This window comes from Gopherus evgoodei, chromosome 3 (genome assembly GCF_007399415.2).
Source record: "Gopherus evgoodei ecotype Sinaloan lineage chromosome 3, rGopEvg1_v1.p, whole genome shotgun sequence".
Classification (NCBI taxonomy): domain Eukaryota; kingdom Metazoa; phylum Chordata; order Testudines; family Testudinidae; genus Gopherus; species Gopherus evgoodei.
In genome coordinates, this window is record NC_044324.1 from 218032769 (window position 1) to 218050415 (window position 17647).

The 17647-nt window shown below is 42.5% G+C and overlaps 1 protein-coding gene across 3 annotated transcripts in view; it reads right to left on the reverse strand.

The window, feature by feature from the left end:
* Positions 1 to 201: 201 nt before the first annotated feature.
* SNX5 (sorting nexin 5) overlaps positions 202 to 17647 on the reverse strand; it is a 38313-nt gene continuing 20867 nt past the window's right edge. For all 3 annotated transcript variants that reach the window (XM_030558088.1, XM_030558086.1, XM_030558085.1), the window contains exons 3-13: positions 14347 to 14457; positions 13598 to 13719; positions 12949 to 13072; positions 10994 to 11089; positions 8891 to 8996; positions 8730 to 8805; positions 6801 to 6840; positions 6632 to 6718; positions 4679 to 4838; positions 1907 to 1992; positions 202 to 807 (exon numbers count right to left, since the gene is read on the reverse strand). In XM_030558088.1, coding sequence (XP_030413948.1) covers positions 757 to 807; positions 1907 to 1992; positions 4679 to 4838; positions 6632 to 6718; positions 6801 to 6840; positions 8730 to 8805; positions 8891 to 8996; positions 10994 to 11089; positions 12949 to 13072; positions 13598 to 13719; positions 14347 to 14457 — 1059 coding nt within the window. In that variant the 3' untranslated portion in view covers positions 202 to 756. The remainder of the gene's footprint in view (positions 808 to 1906; positions 1993 to 4678; positions 4839 to 6631; positions 6719 to 6800; positions 6841 to 8729; positions 8806 to 8890; positions 8997 to 10993; positions 11090 to 12948; positions 13073 to 13597; positions 13720 to 14346; positions 14458 to 17647) is intronic.

Below are 17647 nucleotides of genomic sequence, written 5' to 3' on the forward strand. Positions count from 1 at the left end.
AGGTTTTTTAAATGTTAATTTGTAAGAAGATCAGACCACAAGCACCTGTACTGACTTCAGTCTTGTTTTTGCCTTAAACTGCAACAATCATTCAGGTTAGATATTCAGTACTGGTTTTCATGATATGAAAACCAACTACTTGAGGCTTTAAATCCCATATACAGATTATACAAGGTCATTTAGTTTATAGAAACACCACTGCATAGTATTAGACATCTTTATTTTTGCTGTATTGCTGAGTGTACAAATACTGAATGTAGTCATAGAAATCCAAAATACACTGTAGTAGAAATCTGTCTATGAAGTGGAATGTATTTTACCTTATAAAATTGCTTAAGAATGTACACAAGACCCTCCCAGATATGAACTTCTTTAACATATAGTTTAGGCTAGAGAAAGATTGCAAAACCACCTAAATTCCATTCACACTTGGAGAGAATTGCCCCTTTCCATCATTAGAAAACTGGTCAACATTCTGGAATCTAGTACTTGTACTTTTTGCCTACCTTGAGATAGTAACTCTCAACAGGAAATTGGCTACATTCAAGTAATTCATATGCAATTCAGCTTTCATTTATACCATGGAAACCAATACGACTGGCATCAACATGGTTAAATATTAGTCAAACAAAAGGTTTGAGCCAATGTCTTTATTTATATATTTTAACCTAATGAAGTCAAGCTAAATATAAATTTTCCCATGGCTGTGAAGTGCAACTCATGCTGTTTTTTCACATTCTTTCCAATTAAGGCGCCTTAGTTGTTCTTGAACAAGTCAATGCAGCTTTGCAGGAGCGAGACACTGTTCTGGAAGGGAAGACAGTTCATTCTCAGTGAGAAGCATGGGATCAAAAACAGACACCAAATTAATTCACACTCTGGAAACAAGTGAGCTTAGCAGTTTTGATGCTCTGCTCTCAAAAACGGAAAGGCTGAATTTTCTGGACTCTGTCTGAAAGCTACATTTAGTATCATCACTACAAAGTCCACTAGAAGGATGCTAAGGTTGCACAGACAAGAAAACAAGTTAGGAAGTTCCAAAATTAAGGATGCACAAGCAACCTTAATTCTGCCCCTTTTGAAGTGTGCATATATATAGTCCTTAATTATGAGGTCACATACTATTCTCCTTCACCCACAGGGCCCCCATCTCATTCAGTGATCACTACGGAACAAGCATTTGCAAGATTGTCTGTGCAACTCATGAGATGGGAAGTACCCTCCTCATTGGGTAACTGAGGCACAGGGAGACTCAAGGCCAGGATTTGCAAGCGTCCACTAACTGGGTGCCAGAATGATTAATGTAGCCAGATTATTCAGAGGTGCTGAGCATTTGCAGCTCCCATGGATTATTGGGAGGTCTGAGTGCTCAGCACTCATGAATGAGGCCTTAGGTGTCTCAAGTTGGGCTCTCAGAAGACGAGGACCACAGTGTGGCCACCTCTGAATTTAAGTGATTGTTCAGTTGCACAGAGTCTGTGGAAGAGACCCAGGAGAACTGGGTCCTATCTTCTTCCTGCAACTTTCTCTACACCCTTCAACTACTCCAACGAATGAGGCAGGGGCCCTACAAGCAGCCTCATTATCCATACTGGATATTCAATCCCTGAGCATCCTCCATCCTGCACACAGAATACTGCAGAGGCCTGTTGAAAAACTTAGTATGCAATCATACACACAGGGGCCAACCCAGTCTGGCTTTTCCTAGTTTTAGTACTTGACTCAAACTTAACCTTTTAAAAAGGTTATTTTGCATGTAATTTCTTAGCTTTACAAGGAAAGAACAATCCTCTAATGTGCAACCAGAGTAAAAAGCAATCTCTCCAGGAGAAAGGTTTGGGAGTATATGTGGTCCCAGAGGTGGTGTTACAGCTGTGCACTCACACATTAGGGAGAGAGTTCTTACCTTTGCATGCTTGATTTCCAGCTCAGCCATTTCAATTAGATTTTTACGAAAGGCTGCTATTCTCTTCCGCTTGAAGCTGATCAGTTCTACAAACACAAGAGGGAGGGAATATATGAGCATTAAATTCTGGAGAAGCGGGGAATGTAAAAGGACTTGCTCTTTACTTCCACCTCATTCACATGGTATCAGTCTGCTAAACTTACTGTTTTAATTGGCAAAGTTTACATGCTTATGGTTGCAAGTCAAGCCATCCTAATGTGTTTCACAGACTACAGGCAGCATTCAGCACTCAAAACAAGTGTGACACCCCTGCCTAGCTCCTCTTCTGAAGAATAGTGTCCCCAAGAAGTTGAAATTCCTAAGAGAGCAGACCCAAAGAATAGCCCTTCCGGTCTCTTGTTTCCTCCTAGAAGGAGAGTATAAAAGCAGTAGTGTGGCACCTGTACAACAGCCCAGGAATCTGGACTTTCAACTCCTTTGCAGCATAGGGAGACTGACTATAGGCTGGTACCACAGGAGAAAGGGAGCTAACGCCATTTAAACCCTGCTTAACATGGAGCTAGACTCCACGTGTAAGGAATCTGAGGGAAAGAAAGTGTGGCTTCCCTCAGGTAGGAAAGCAGTTGGAATGGCTGGCAGTCAGACAATGTGTTGTGCCTCCTCTCTGCATGGAGGCAGATCAGACAAGAGGGACTACCTCTTGCTAAGTATCAGAGGGTAGCCGTGTTAGTCTGGATCTGTAAAAGCAGCAAAGAATCCTGTGGCACCTTATAGACTAACAGACGTTTTGGAGCATGAGCTTTCGTGGGTGAATACCCACTTCCTCAGATGCATGTAATGGAAATATCCAGGGGCAGGTATATATATGTACCTGCCCCTGGATATTTCCATTACATGCATCTGAGGAAGTGGGTATTCACCCACGAAAGCTCATGCTCCAAAACGTCTGTTAGTCTATAAGGTGCCACAGGATTCTTTGCTGCTTTTACCTCTTGCTAGACTGCCTGATGTTCCAGAAGCACCCAAGAGCCACCATGAAGCATGGGGCTCCACCACAGCACCCACTAGACAGCACTTCACTCACCTCATCTGCTTATGTATTTGAATCCCTTCCCTCATGCCTTGTGTGCTTAGTCCTAGATTAAGCTGTTTGTAGTAGGAACCTAACATGCTTGCAGAATCCCTAGCACACACCAAAAAAAACTGCTATATAGATGAAAGAGAACTAAGTTAGAGACAGCAACAAAGTCCTGTGGCACCTTCTAGACTAACAGTCGTATTGAAGCGTAAGTTTTTGTGGGTGAATATCCAGTTCGTTGGATGCATGTTTGAAGTGGATATTCACCCACAAAAGCTCCAATACATCTGTTAGTCTAGAAGATGCCACAGGACTGTCACTTTTTACAGATCCAGACTAACACGGCTACCCCTCTGATGAGTATCTAGTCAGTGTCGGTCTTTAACTTAACAGTGCAGCAGAAACGGGAGTCAACTTTTTTTTCCTCCTCTCTCCTTAACACAAACCTACCCTAGACTCTTAAGTAACAGTGGTTGAATGCAATGTGCAGTAGATTATAGAGTCATTCATGCTGCAATACCACATGAACTTTTATGCAAAGCAAGTACTTTGCAGAGTGCTTAGAAACTCTTAAATCCAATGTTTACTCAACTGGGTGGGAGGTTATGATTTTATATGCAATAAAACAGCAGCACCAAGAGGTTAAGTGACATACCCTAAGTGACAGCAAGTCAGAGGCAGCTCTCCAAGTAGAATTGAATTCTCAGTTCTCTGCTCTAGCTGTTAGGTCACAGATCTGGAGTTGCACCATCATGCATCTTAACATGTGCTGAGTGTTATGCACATACTGAAACCCTTAAGTCAGTTTCATAAATCAAGTTTTTCCTTCAGACAGACTAGTCAGAAGAGTCACTCCATATGTGACGTTCTGAAGTGTCAGCCCTATACTCCTGAAGTGGTGCGTGCAGTTCTCTAGTTGTATTTGGCTACAAGAGAAGCTGCAGTCATGTACATTTACGTTCTGGCCAGCAGCATGTGCATTCCCAGATCACTCCTGCCCTTGTGTAAAAGGTACACAGTTGTTCAGGTGAGGGTATGGCAGACCTGTAAGCTCTGCCCTAGAATGCCCCTCCTAGGCGGTAGAGCAGACTTGGGAAACAAGAATGAGGGAAGACCACTTTCCTCTTGCATGTTTTACTAGCGTGCTTGGGCTCTGATCAGAAGAGTTTTGCCTTGTTTTCCATTAGATACCTCTCACACTAGACCTGCATGACTCAAACACTGCTCTAAATGGACCTCTGACCTACACCCATTTGGGCATCTTGACTTTGTTTAGCTGAAGGGATTTAGTTCCAAAGTTACCCTTGGGGGAGGGAGATAGCAAGAACGAAGTTTCAACCCAAAAGGAAAACGCATGACCATTAAAGCACTATATGGTTAGGCCCTTGTTCTTTCTTCAGTATCACAATGATCTCCTTAGTTTGAAGAACACCAGATGACTGTTTAAATTGAGGTCACCAATTATTAGAAAGAAATATTTAGGTATGCTGAGACTTGTCCATGTGATGTAAAACGGTTTGCTTGACTACCTTACTCAAAGCCTGCTAGCCTGGAGGGAAGAGTTAGGAGAAATGGGACTTCTGGGTGAGCTACGGGGCACAGTACTCCACGGAGTTACTATGGAAAAATTCCCTCTGAGAGGCCTGGAAAGGACGCAGAGGATCAATGGAATTTAATGCGCCGTGATGTTTTACCTTCCTTTGCAGACTCTGAAAGCTTTTCGAACTTCTGACAGCAGTCCTGCTGGTGTGTTTCTGCCAGTCTGACATCTTTGCTTTTCAATCTAGCTTTGTCCAGGGCTTTGTTTGAATTTTCATAGTCCACAAGACTCCGGGTACGTCTGTATAGGAGATCCTTTAAGAAAAAAATATTGGATGTTACTTTTATTGTATCAACAGCATCTAGAGAAACTGGTTCTGGATTCTGTGCTTTGACTGCAGAGTAAAGGAAGCAATAAGCCTAACGAACTGTACTTCTAAGAGATAGGATCGAGTGCTCTGCTGGCTTAGGACTTTAGGTGCTTAAGGAGTGACATTAATGGCTGCAGAGAGATACACCACCACTGTATTTACACTAATCTAGAAATACTTGTACAGAACAGTGGTCTGTAAAAAGAAGTTAAGGCATCAACAACGCCCTGTAAAACTACAAAGAATACTGAGGCCACTGTTTGAGTGGCTAGAGTGTTTGTATTGCATTTCTCTGAATGATCCAATGCAGTCTCTCTCTCTCACACACACACACCAGGGTTTCCATCTGCACTATTTGCAACATCTTCTCCAGGCCAGTGTGGCACCCTCCTTCACAACAGCACCAGTATGATCAGAATGGAACACCGACCAGCAAAGGTACATGAAAGGTCCCACCACAAACTGGATCTAATGGAATCTGAACTCAAGTTCACACCAAATCCATGACAAAGCAATGAGAAGTGGTAGGAAGCAGGTGCCATTTTTAATCTTAAACATGAAGGGTGTTTTTGAAAGAATTCTGTGCTAAGTTAAGTCTCTCCTCATTGAGGTCAGTGGGTTTACCATTACTTGAATGGGATCAGCATTAGGACTACACTAAGCATGTCTGAAAGTCCCACCCTAGAGCTTTATGGGAATGGTGACAGCTCATGGTATATCTACACAGCAAAGAGAAACCTGCAGCTGGCAAGGGCCAGCCAACTCCGGCTCACAGGGCTTTTATTGTGGTGTGGTTTCCAGCCCAAGCCTGGAAATCTAAGTTCTAGGACCCTCCAATTGTGCAGGGCCCCAAAAGCTCAGGCTCCAGCCTGAGCACAGAAGTCTACACAGCAATGAAAGCCCTGCAACCAAGTCAGCTAGCTCAGGCCAGCCACAAGTTTCTTTGCTGTGCAGACATATCCTCAGGGGACTTGGAACATAGGAACAGTCATACCGAGTCAGACCAATGGTTGAGCTAGCCCAGTATCCTGTCTTCTGGCAGTGGCTAATGCCAGATGCTTCCAGGGAATGAAGGGCAATCAAGTGATCCATCCCCTATCATCCAGTCTCAGCACAGGTCTGTCAGGATTGGGGACAAAAGGCTGTTACACACTGAATAGCTAACCTGAAATTATGGCAATTAAAGGAAAAACAAGACTCAAGTTGGTACAGCTGTTTATGATCTGATTATCTTCATACAAATTAAGATTTAAAAACCAAAAAACAAATCACACAATCCAACCCAATCCAAATAGGAAACCTGAAGGGCTTTTGAGAGACTAACTAAAGCGGCTGGTAGACTTGACCTCCTGTCTTGAAGATCTGGTTTCTTACATTAAGAGGTAAAAAGGGAGTTGACCACTTGAGCGTCTCCCTCAGCTGATGACAATTGCAGAGCTATTTAAGCTGTCAGCTAGCGGATCCCCAGTTTTGAGGGAGGAGTTGTCAAGGGTTCCCTCAACACTTTGCTCTGAACTTCTCTACTCTGTTCCGCTGGATTAAAACCCAGAAAACATGCACAGCAAATCTATTTTTCCAGGGACAAGGTAGGGGACAAAGACTCAGGCTGTATTGCTTGTTGGGGGGTGGGGGGGGCAGTTGGAACACACATGCACAAGCTTGTGTGCTAATTAGCAAGTTTGTAACTAAGTAACTTCAGGGAATAATACAGGATGAGCATTAGGAGAAGTGGCTCACCTTTGCTGCTTCTATGTTGAGCATGTAGTATCGTAACAGTTCAGACAGCTTTAAGTCTTCATCTGATGACACACGACTCTCTACCTTCTACAGAAGAAAGGAAGAATTAGGAATGACAGAACAAGAGACAATGAAGCCTAGGTTTACAGATCTTCAAAGAAGCTCTTACCCTGAGTTTTTCAAAGAGCTCAGCAACTTTCAACAAGTACCTAAAAGAAAGAAAAAGAAATTTACTTACGTTTCATTGAGATTTGTAATGTACCACTTGAATACAAGAATCTTAGCACAAGAGAAGAAACCTACACAAGTTTGCATACTGGCGTAGGTGCTGGTTTAGACAAGTCCTTATTTAAATGAGGAAATTCAAGTACAGGTAAGAAAATGTGTCTGGACTGAAACTGAAACCAGTGAGAAGACAAGGCGCTTTTAGCTTTAGCCTGCTTATGAGAGTCTACCCAACGTGTAAGCTCTTTGTTCCAACGGGCTTCTCTTTATGCTCTAGAGCCACAAAGAAGTGTTTAATAATGCTTACAGGACACCACTTTGAGCAAACATTTTGCATTGCACCACACTTATTTATGCAAGTCATTCAGGCCTCAGATACATAATGGTTCTCTCCCAGGAAAAACTGGCCTGATAAATTAACAAAATTGCTGACTTGCATTGAGAAAAGAGCCTTGGTGCAGACAATTATAAAATCTGTTTGTCCAAACCCAATGAAAGGTATCAGTGCATTCTGGGAAGATGCTGACAGCTATCCCAGGCACCTTAACAGCATCTAGAAAATATCATGTTGTGGGTGCTCCTCTATATGTCCTAAGGGCAATGTACTCTAGTACGACCTGGTTACAGGAGCTAGGAAGAAGGAAGACTAGCCAGCCTGTTTACAGGTAGTCAGGGGTCCCTTCTACGCTAAAAATCCTGACATCCGCAGAAGGCAGCCATATGTCAGACAACTACAGGCTCTAGGTGAAGGACACACACAGTTCATTGCCACCATGAGTATTGGCCATGTATGGACACATGCCAAGTTTACAGACAAGCTTGTCATACACACAGGGTACAAACTTAGTTATATGTTAGACAGGGCTTCTATAACATACAAAATGGGAAATGACTGCCTAGGAAGGAGTCCTGTGGAAAGGGATGTGATCCAGTGTGACCTCCACAAGATAAATATGAGGAGTCAACACTGTTGCAAAAACAGGCAAACATCATTCTGGGATGTAATAGGAGTATTGTAAGCAAGACTTAAGTAATTCTTCCGCTCTACTCCACACTGATTAGGCTGCAATTGGAGTACTGTGTCCAGTTCTGGGCACCACATTTCAGGAAAGATGGGGACAAATTGGAGAAAGTCCAGAGAAGAGCAACAAAAATGATTAAAGGTCTAGAAAACATGACCTATGATGGAAGACTGGAAAAAAAATGGGTTTGTTTAGTCTGGAGAAGAGAAGACAGAGAGGACATAACAGTTTTCAAGTACATAAAAGGTTGTTACAAGGAGGAGGGAGAAAAATTGTTGTTAACCTCTGAGGCTAGGACAAGCAGCAATGGGCTTAAATTGCAGCAAGGGAGGTTTAGGTTGGATGTTAGGAAAAACTTCCTAACTGTCAGAGTGGTTAAGCACTGGAATAAATTGCCTAGAGAGGTTGTGGAATCTCCATCATTGGGGATTTTTAAGAGCAGGTTGGACAAACACCTGTCAGGGATGGTCTAGATAATACTTAGTCCTGCCCTGAGTGCAGGGGACTGGACTAGATGACCTCTCGAGGTCCCTTCCAGTTCCATGATTCTATAAGGCTAAAACGGAGTCCAAATCTGCTGGATTCTACTAGGATTCGATTTAAAAAACATTAAGGGAAAGTGGATGGGGGGGGCCAGAAGAATGTCAACTGTGCCATATTGATAGCACCATTAAAAAAAATAGAAATAAAAAAATCCCACATTCTGAACACCAACACTAGAGATACTAATTACCAAGGAGGGGACCTCAAAGCCATGATTCAGTGTATTGTGTAACAAAATTAAGAATTGGAGTACTTGAATGAATACCTAATCTTGGACTTTTGCATGAACAATTAGTGGGTTTGCTTACTTTTTAGTGACTGTGGGCTCTTCTAAAGCCAAGCTGTTCAAGCAAGCTGAAGTGCTGATGTAGTCATCTGCAACATCTGCGGGAACAGGGACAATGCTGTCAGTTTTGTCTCCAGTGACACACACTGACATTACATAGAAAAGGTTTGTAAAAAAGTTCACTTTTATGTGATCTTGTCATCTTATCTGCCTTTGCGCATGCATCCTTGATTCTGTTGTAATAGTTTACGAGAAAAGTCTTCTCTTGCTCAAAGAAGTCATCCACCTCCTGAAAAGAGAATATGATCTGTTAGACCGATCGCACAGCTAGATCATTAGTACTGCCTTCATTTACCAATGACTTCAGTAAGAGACTTTAAACCTTTGCCCCTATGTTGTGAATCTGGCCATTAAGTGTGGCTACACATTTCTAGCCTCCCCTTCACAATGAAACAAGCCAAAGCTGCTTAAAATATTTCTCTAGTACAAGTTTCTTCTTTATGCAGAAGTGATGAGGGACCCCTACGAAGAGTCTGGTGGCACTGATATTCGTTTTCCCTTTGAGGTACCTCCACCCAACTTGGGTTGCTACTAAAGAGCCCCAGGGCATCCTAGGCTGCAAGTTAGTGATGTTGCAGACCCAATTCTCCAGGCCACTGGTGTGTGATGGGCAGCAATTTAAAACACAACAACGAAAGTTCAGAAGTTATGGTTCTTACGGTCATAACTGGCATTACAGCATGTGCTATCAAGTTTAGTGTTTTACTACTTATTTAGCGCAGCTAAGTTCATCAACATGGTAATCCACTTAAAAGCACAAGCAAAGGAAGTTAAAGGCAAAATTAACACTGAGAATGAAAAGAAAAAGCTCTTATTCAACTCTTAATTAGTGCAACTGCAACACGATGCACCTGCATCTGTTGCTCTGCACTTCAGAAGGCTGCAAGAACCACCGGAAATGTCGTGTAGAGTTACTTGAACTTTTCATTGTCTAAGAAACAACTGTGCTACTCCATGCTGTCCATCACTAGTCAGCACCTCCCCAAGTTATGAACACTTCAAAAGATAACTACTTTCTACTTACAGTCAGCAGGAGCTGGCCCTTTAGATCTGATCTTTTGTGGCATTTCCTTAGAAAAAGCCTAGGTCATGGGACATTAGCATTGCTGTCTGAAGGGGCAGAGGTTCAGAAGCAAGCTCCAGGTTAAGTGGTCCGTCTCCTAAGGTTTCACTCAATGTTAATAGTTCTATTGTTCTAGTGCAGGGGTCTCCAAACTTTTTATGCCCAAGATCACTTTTGAAATATAAGGGCAACCCAAGATCTACCCCACCCTGCTCACACCACACCTACCTCCTCCATCTCCCCGCCCCCTACTCACTGTCACTGGGCTGGGGCCAAAGGGTTTGCAGTGTGGGAGGGGGATCTGGGCAGAGCCTGGGGCACAGTGTTGAGGAGCAGAAGGAGGAGAATTAGGGTGCTGGCTCTGGCAGGGGGCTTGGGGTGCAGGCTCTGGGAAGGGTGTGCAGGGCTGGGGGGCAGCCTCCCCCTGGTTAGCACTTACCTTGGGCGGCTCAACGAGGCTAAGGCAGGCTCCCTGCCTGCCCCAGCCCCACACCACTCGCAGAAGGGGCCAATATGCTGGGCAGGAGGGAGGGGGGGTGGCTCTGCGCACTGACCCTCTCTGCAGGCACCACCCCCAAAGCTCCCATTGGCTACAGTTCCCCGGCTGTAAGGAGCTGCAAGGGTGGTGCGTGCAGGCAGGAGTAGTGTGTATTGGTTTCTGGAGCTGAGTGGAGGCATTCTAATACTATTAGATATGTAAAAAGTTTCAGGAGACCACCACATTTTTGCCCAAGAGTTAACTACATTCAGAGCAGTTTCTTTAGCAGGATATTACTGTGTGATTCTTCAGTGTACTGAAACTTTAGTTGTTTTTTTTGTTTGTTTTTAAGGGAAAGAAAAACTGACTCCTTGGATGCCACCTCCAGTATTTATATCTTTGGAGCCCAGGATTTGTCAATTTCATCCCAAGCTTGCCAGTCATGTACTTCTCTAGGCAGGCAGGTTTTACCTATTCAGACACAATCAAGTGCTCTCACAACTCTGCAATGGATTGGCTTAACTGACCCTTCAGACTCGACAGCAAATATGAGGTAAGCAAGTTATTGAGTATACTCTTGACAAAGCTAGGAGAAACCTGCACCAGGAATAAAGCAATCCTACACAGTGGAAAGCAAGAGTGAAAAGGTATCTGATGGTTGTTGAAGGGGAGCAAATCTTCTTACCTTCACTCCAGAGAAGAGGACTTCATCAGCACTCTTCACCATGCTTTTTAAAAAGCCACCAAACATTTCTTTAGTATTTTTTCTCCGAACACTTAGCTAAACAAACAAACAAACGTTTTAGGGGAGTAAAAAGCAATTCAAAAACAAGCTTCAAGTTTAATCTTGTACTGGTGTTGTCACTGCACTAACTTCCAGGTATATTTTAAAAAAGTGATTGAATTGCAAGTTTGCTCTAGAATTCCTGTTTTCAAGTTATAGCACCAGAGAGGTCTTCTTGTAATGAAGGAAGGAACTATTGTTAGAAACAGGGAGTTAAATAAATTCAGCACAAAGACAAATTTATAACATCTTTGTTCGTAGCAGTCTTTCCCACAGCTGCAGGTGCATTTCAACAGCTTGAATTTAATCCCTCTAAATAAAGAGGGAACATACAAAGCAGAGATGCTGTGTAATGGGCATGTTGCACAGCAGCCCCTACAGCTGGAGAAAGACAAAGGGTCTGAGGTGCACAGGCTTTTGAAAAGAGGCTGAATTTTTAGGGAAGATAAAGTCCTTTTAAAAATATTTAAGTAAATTTTCCTTTAAAAATAATCCTATTGAAAATTAGTTCTGAATTATGATAACCTATGTTAAGGCCTATAATTACTCTAACACTTCAGAACCAAGAATATGTGAGAAGTATGTTTGCTGCTGAAGTCTTCCAGCAAGTCACTGGCTAAGCACCTGGAGGGGGAGTGGTTTGAGCATTGGCCTGCTAAATCCAGGGTTGTGAGTTCAATCCTTAAGGGAGCCATTTAGGGAACTGGGGTGGAAAAAAAAAAAGTCTGCGGATTGGTCCTGCTTTGAGCAAGGGCTTGGACTAGATGACTGCCTGAGGTCCCTTCCAACCCTGATATTCTACGATTGTTTGTTGAAGGGATAAACAAGCTTAGCAGTAGCCTCTTCTAAGACGCAGAGGCTATTTTCTTCATTTGTGTATTCAACTAGTTCAATTCAATTACTAGTTTATTCAAAGTGGAGGTTGAAAGCTTGTTTCCCGCCCTTCCAATCTATAGAAGTGGGTATGGGAACGAGATCTACAAGGTAGAAAGTCTTGACTACATGGGGACCAAAAAGTCAATTCAATTCCCTAGCTACAGTGAAAGCTCACTTGAATAAGTTATAAATTAAAAACATTTGAATATGTAAGAAAAAATCCAGTCCAAAAACGTTTAAAGTGGATTTAATTAAAGCATTTGTCAATGCTGTTTATGCATTTTAAACTGAATTCCAAAATTTCCAACTAAATGTAGTTTGACACAAATCATGATTAGTGGATCTCCCAGCTAGCAAAAAGTAACACCAAATTATATCACCCATGAGAATCAGCCTCTGTTGGAAGACAACTGAAAGGTACACATGAAAAACACGATTTGAATCAGTGATTTAAATCAGTGTTTCCCATTTGCCAATTTAAGTCCTGATTTAAAGTCAGCATTTTAAGTCAATCGAGCCTGGTTTGTATGTTGCAATTTATATTTTGATGCAATGATATTTCTGTCATGAATACTGATTCAGTTTTTTTGTTTGGTTTGTTTTGAGTGAGATGGCATTTTTGGCCCTAGGATATTCTTTGGGACGCTGATTGCACAATCCTACAGAGATAACCATATAAACAAATGGTTCTCAAATTCTTGTACTGGCAACTCCCTCCCTTATAAATTAAGAACACTTTAATATATTTAACACCATTATAAATGCTGGAGGCAAAGTGTGGTTTGGGGTGGAGGCTGACTCCCTGAGGAGTCCCAACCCCCAGTTTGAGAACCCCTGGTATAAACCCTATGTAGGATTGTGTTTACACATTAGAATTTGCTGTAGTTGTAACAAAATTGATAAAACGAGTTCATGGAAACTGACTGCATTTCTAACATCCTGTCCCAGAAGTGCAGAGGAAATGGAGGAAGATTCCTTACATCCTGGTCATACTCTAGGAAAACATGGAAGTTGCGATCTTTGTTGAGCACAGGATGAGAAGAAAGTCGCTGAAGGAAAACTTCATGTGATGACACAGTCTTCTTAAAGACAGCAAGGTATTCACTGGAAGATCAAGGAGAAAAAACCCTCAAAGTTAAGCACCGATGAAGATGTGTAGTCTGTACCACCTACTTCACTGCACAAAGTGTTGCTCTGACAAATTTTATTTACCGCTTCAGGTTTTGGCCCAGTGCTTCTGAACAAGCATTCCTGTCTCCACCTGGCCATTTCCAGTATATTTTAGAACTCACACAGTGATGACCAAAAGACATCTTATGAAGGTTAGAGACACAAGCTAGGTAGGGTAATCTCTTATTGGACCATCTTCTGTTGATAAGAGACAAGCTTTCAAGCTACGTAGAGCTTCTCTTCAGGGCTGGGAAAGGTACTAAGGTTGTTAGGCATTTATATGGTTTATCTAACCAAAGTCCAAGACTTTCAAGAAACAGAGACCTGGTTAAAAGTGTTATGGTGAAGTTACACCTCAAGCCAGAGCCTTATTTTAAACAGGGTTGATGCTACCATGCAAGTAGATCCTCCATCAAGATGCAGACTGACTTTGGTGTATACACACAGCTACATACTTACGCTTCTAGTTCTTGCTTCATTTTTGCAAATTCCTCTTTTGTCATAGAGACTTCTCCTTCCCCAAGTTTCTGCATCTTCTCTCTGGGACCATCAAAGTCAGGCTTTGAAGGCGCTGGAGGTATCTAGTCAATATAAAATAGATCGTATTAGTTGCAAGTACCTATCACTCTGTAGTGAAAGTTCCTGGAATTTCCATAGCTACCTTGTAAACTAATGTATGCTGCTCTTTTTACCCAGGTTTTGTGTAGTGCAGTTTGTTTGTGGATGCAATAAGGCTCATCCAGAGTGCCCACAAATCCTGTATCACGGGATGTGGAGACATGGACCTGTTTATCCTGTGATCAGCATTGGCTCCTGGAGAAGCCATACTAATGGAGGCTCTCCACCAGCTGCTACCCCTGTTCTCAAAAGTCCTGGCAGCAGGGTAATCAATGGCGCTTTCTCCATAAGGGCTTCTATGGGGTCAGGAATGATACCAACATGGGGGCAAATCCACTCTGCAGTACCTGCAGGATTCCAATACCATGAGCTTAAAAGAGTGGAGGGCAGGGTATGGCAGGGTTTGCAGACTGTTCAGGAAAGATAAAAGCAAAGCTATGTTACAACCACATAGGATCTGCATAGTTAAGATCCAAGACAGAAAACACTAGCAGTATTTACTTTAGCAGGGTTAGCATCCTTACCAACTTCCTCTTAGGTGCACCATTGTCCCATTATAAAATTCAATCCTAAGCAAAACAAACACTTACAATAAATCCTGCATACTCTTCAGTTTCAGTAAGCGTATCATGTAGCCACACAAAGTCTTCATGCTGCCTCGTAACTGAAAACTCTGGGCTTTGAAAAGTTGGCAGTGTAGTCTGGAAGAGATGAAATACAGAAGTCCTACTGTTTTGTAAGCTAGTGCTTTTAGAAGTAGTTTTGTTCATTAGTTTCCATAGCAGGCCCTTTTGACTAGTAAAGGCCACACCTAATTGCCTTTTCTAGTGTTGGCTAGCCCTCAGTTAAGGGGAGCCTTCTTTGGACAGCTCCCTTAGCAGTGAAAGGATAATTTTGTAGAAACAAGTTTGCTATACCACTTTAGCTGACCAGAATTAATGATACCTCTCTCTCTTATATAATGCTTTCAGCAGCAGACTGCAAACTTTAGAAAAATGAGGCAGTATTATCCCCATTTTACAGATGAAGAAACAAAAGGCATGGGGAGGTTAATTTCAATCCACCACTGCTTAGCAAAGCTAAGAGTGGCAGTACTGATCTGTCTGGAACTCAAGACAACCACCCTGCATCAGTTACTTGGGTTCCATTTGGACAGTTTTCTTCCCCTTCCTAAGGTGTAAAAGTATAAATAGGCAGGACCCCAAAAAAGAGAGAATTTGAAAAGCAATTAGCAAAAAAGATGTATAAAATGTTTTGCTCATTTTTTTAAGTGCATCTGAAGCAGGAAGGCTACCAAACACTCAGTGGTCCCACTGGACAAATCAAGATGCTAAAGGAACACTCAAGGAAAATATGGCCATTGTAGAGAAGCTAAGTGAGTTCTTTGACTCATTTGTCTCTGCAGAGGATGTGAGGGGGATTCCTACACCTGGGCCATTCTTGTTGTGTGACAAATGTGAGGAACCATCTAAGATGGAGGTGTCACTAAAGGTGGTTTTGGAACAGATTGATAAAATTAAACAGTAATAAGTCACCAGGACGAGATGGGATTCACCCAACAGTTCTGAAGAAACTCAAATATGAAATTATAGAACTAACATCCATGGTACATAACCTATTAATTAAATAAGCTTCACTATTCTCCATTTAAAAAAATAAAAAAGCAGCTCTAGAGGCCATCCTGGCAGTTACATCCAGTAAGCCTAATTTCAGTACCAGGCAAATTAGCTGAAATTATACTAGAGAACAGAATTATCAGACAAGTGAACACAACCTGTTGAGAGTCACAGCTTTTGCCAAGGGAAGTGCCCCATCAATCTACTAGAATTCCAGGGGGCGGGGGGAGAGGAGGGGAAAGTAACAAATATGTGGTTAAGGGGAATCCAGTAGATACCATGTACTTGAACTTTCAGAAAAGTTCTCGACAAGGTTCCAAACCAAAGGCTCTTAAGCAAAGTAAGCAGTTATGGGATAAAAAGGAGAAGGTCCTCTCATGGATCAGTAACAGGTTGAAAAACAGGAAACAGGTAGGAATAAATGGTCAGATTTCAGAACAGAGAGGATTAAATAGCTGGCTCTTCAATGGATCTGTACTGGGACCAGTGCTGTTTAAAGTATTCATAAATTATCTGGAAACAGTAGCAAAGAGTGGGATGGCAAAATCTGCATACAATACAACTACTTAAGATCACAGTCTGCTTTGGACTTGGCTAAGAGTTAAAGGAGTCTCAAACCTGTAATTAGGCAACGAAATGGCAGATGACATTCACTGTTGAGAAGTGTAAAGTAATGCACATTGGAGAACATAATCTCAGCTATACATACACAATGATGGGGTCAAAATTAGCTGTTAGCACTAAAAAAAATAGAAGACCTTGGAGCCTTTGTGGATAGTTCTCTGCAAACATCTGCTCAGTGCATGGCAGCAGCCAAAAGAACTAACAGAGTGATAGGAAAGTGATAGCTAATTATCAGAAAATATCATAATGCCACTATATAAATCCATGGCATGCCCATACCTTGAATACTGCATGCCGTTCTGTTGCCTGATCTCAGAAGAGATGCATTAGAATTGGAAGAGATACAGAGAAGGGCAGCAGAAGTGATTAAGGAGAGATTAATGAGACCAGGACTTTTCTGCTTCGAAAAGAAACAACTAAGAAGAGATATGATGAAGGTCTACAAAATCATGACTGGCGTGGACACAGTAAATAAGGAAACGTTATTTACCCCTTCACATAAGAGCCAAGGGTCACCTAATAAAATTAATAGGCAGCACATTTAAACAAACAAAAGGAAGTACTTCTTCACACAATGCACAGTCAACCTGTGGAACTCCAGGAGGATGTTGTGAAGGCCAAAAGGACAACTGGGTTCAAAAAAGAATTAGACAAGTTCAAAGAGGATAGGTCCATCAATGGCTATTAGCCAAGATGGTCACAGATAGAGCTCTGTGTGTCCTTAAGTCTGACTGCCAGAAGCTGGGAGTTGATCCATGCCCTGTCACCCCTCAATTGCCTTGTTCTGTTAGGGTATGTCTACACTACAGGATTATTCCTATTTACATACAAAACTGGTTTTGTAAAACAGATTGTATAAGGTCGAGTGTACGCAGCCTCACAAAGCACAATAATTTGGTGGTGTGCGTCCATGTACCGAGGCGAGCGTTGATTTCTGGAGCATTGCACTGTGGGTAGCTATCCCATAGTTCCCGCAGTTGCCCCCGCCCATTGGAATTCTGGGTTGAGATCCCAATGCATGGTGGTGTAAAAACAGTGTCGCAGGTGATTCTGGGTAAATAATGTCACTCATTCCTTCCTCCATTAAAGCAATTGCAGACAATCATTTCGTGCCCCTTTTTCCCCGGATTGCACTGGCAGATGCCATAGCATGGCAACCATGGAGCCTGTTTTGCCTTTTGTCACTGTATGTGTACTGGATGCCACTGACGGAGGCGGTACTGCAGCGCTACACAGCAGCGTTCATTTGCCTTTGCAAGGTAACAGAGACCGTTACCAGTCGTTCTGTCCCATCTGCTGCTGTCATGGGTGCTCCTGGCTGACCTTCGCTGAGGTTGGCCGGGGGCACAAAGACAAAAACGGGAATGACCCCCCAGGTCATTCCCTCCTTTAAGTTGTATCTAAAAATAGAGTCAGTCCTGCCTAGAATATGGGGCAAGTGTACTAGAGAACCAGTGTATCAGAGAACACAGCCGCTCTGAGTCAGATCCCACAGAAATGATGAGCTGCATGCCATTCTAGGGGGTGTCCCTGCAACAACCCCACACCTGTTGCTTCCCTCCTCCCCCAACCCTTCTGGGCTACTGTTGCAGGGTCCCCCCATTTGTGTGATGAAGTAATAAAGAATGCAGGAATAAGAAACACTGACTTT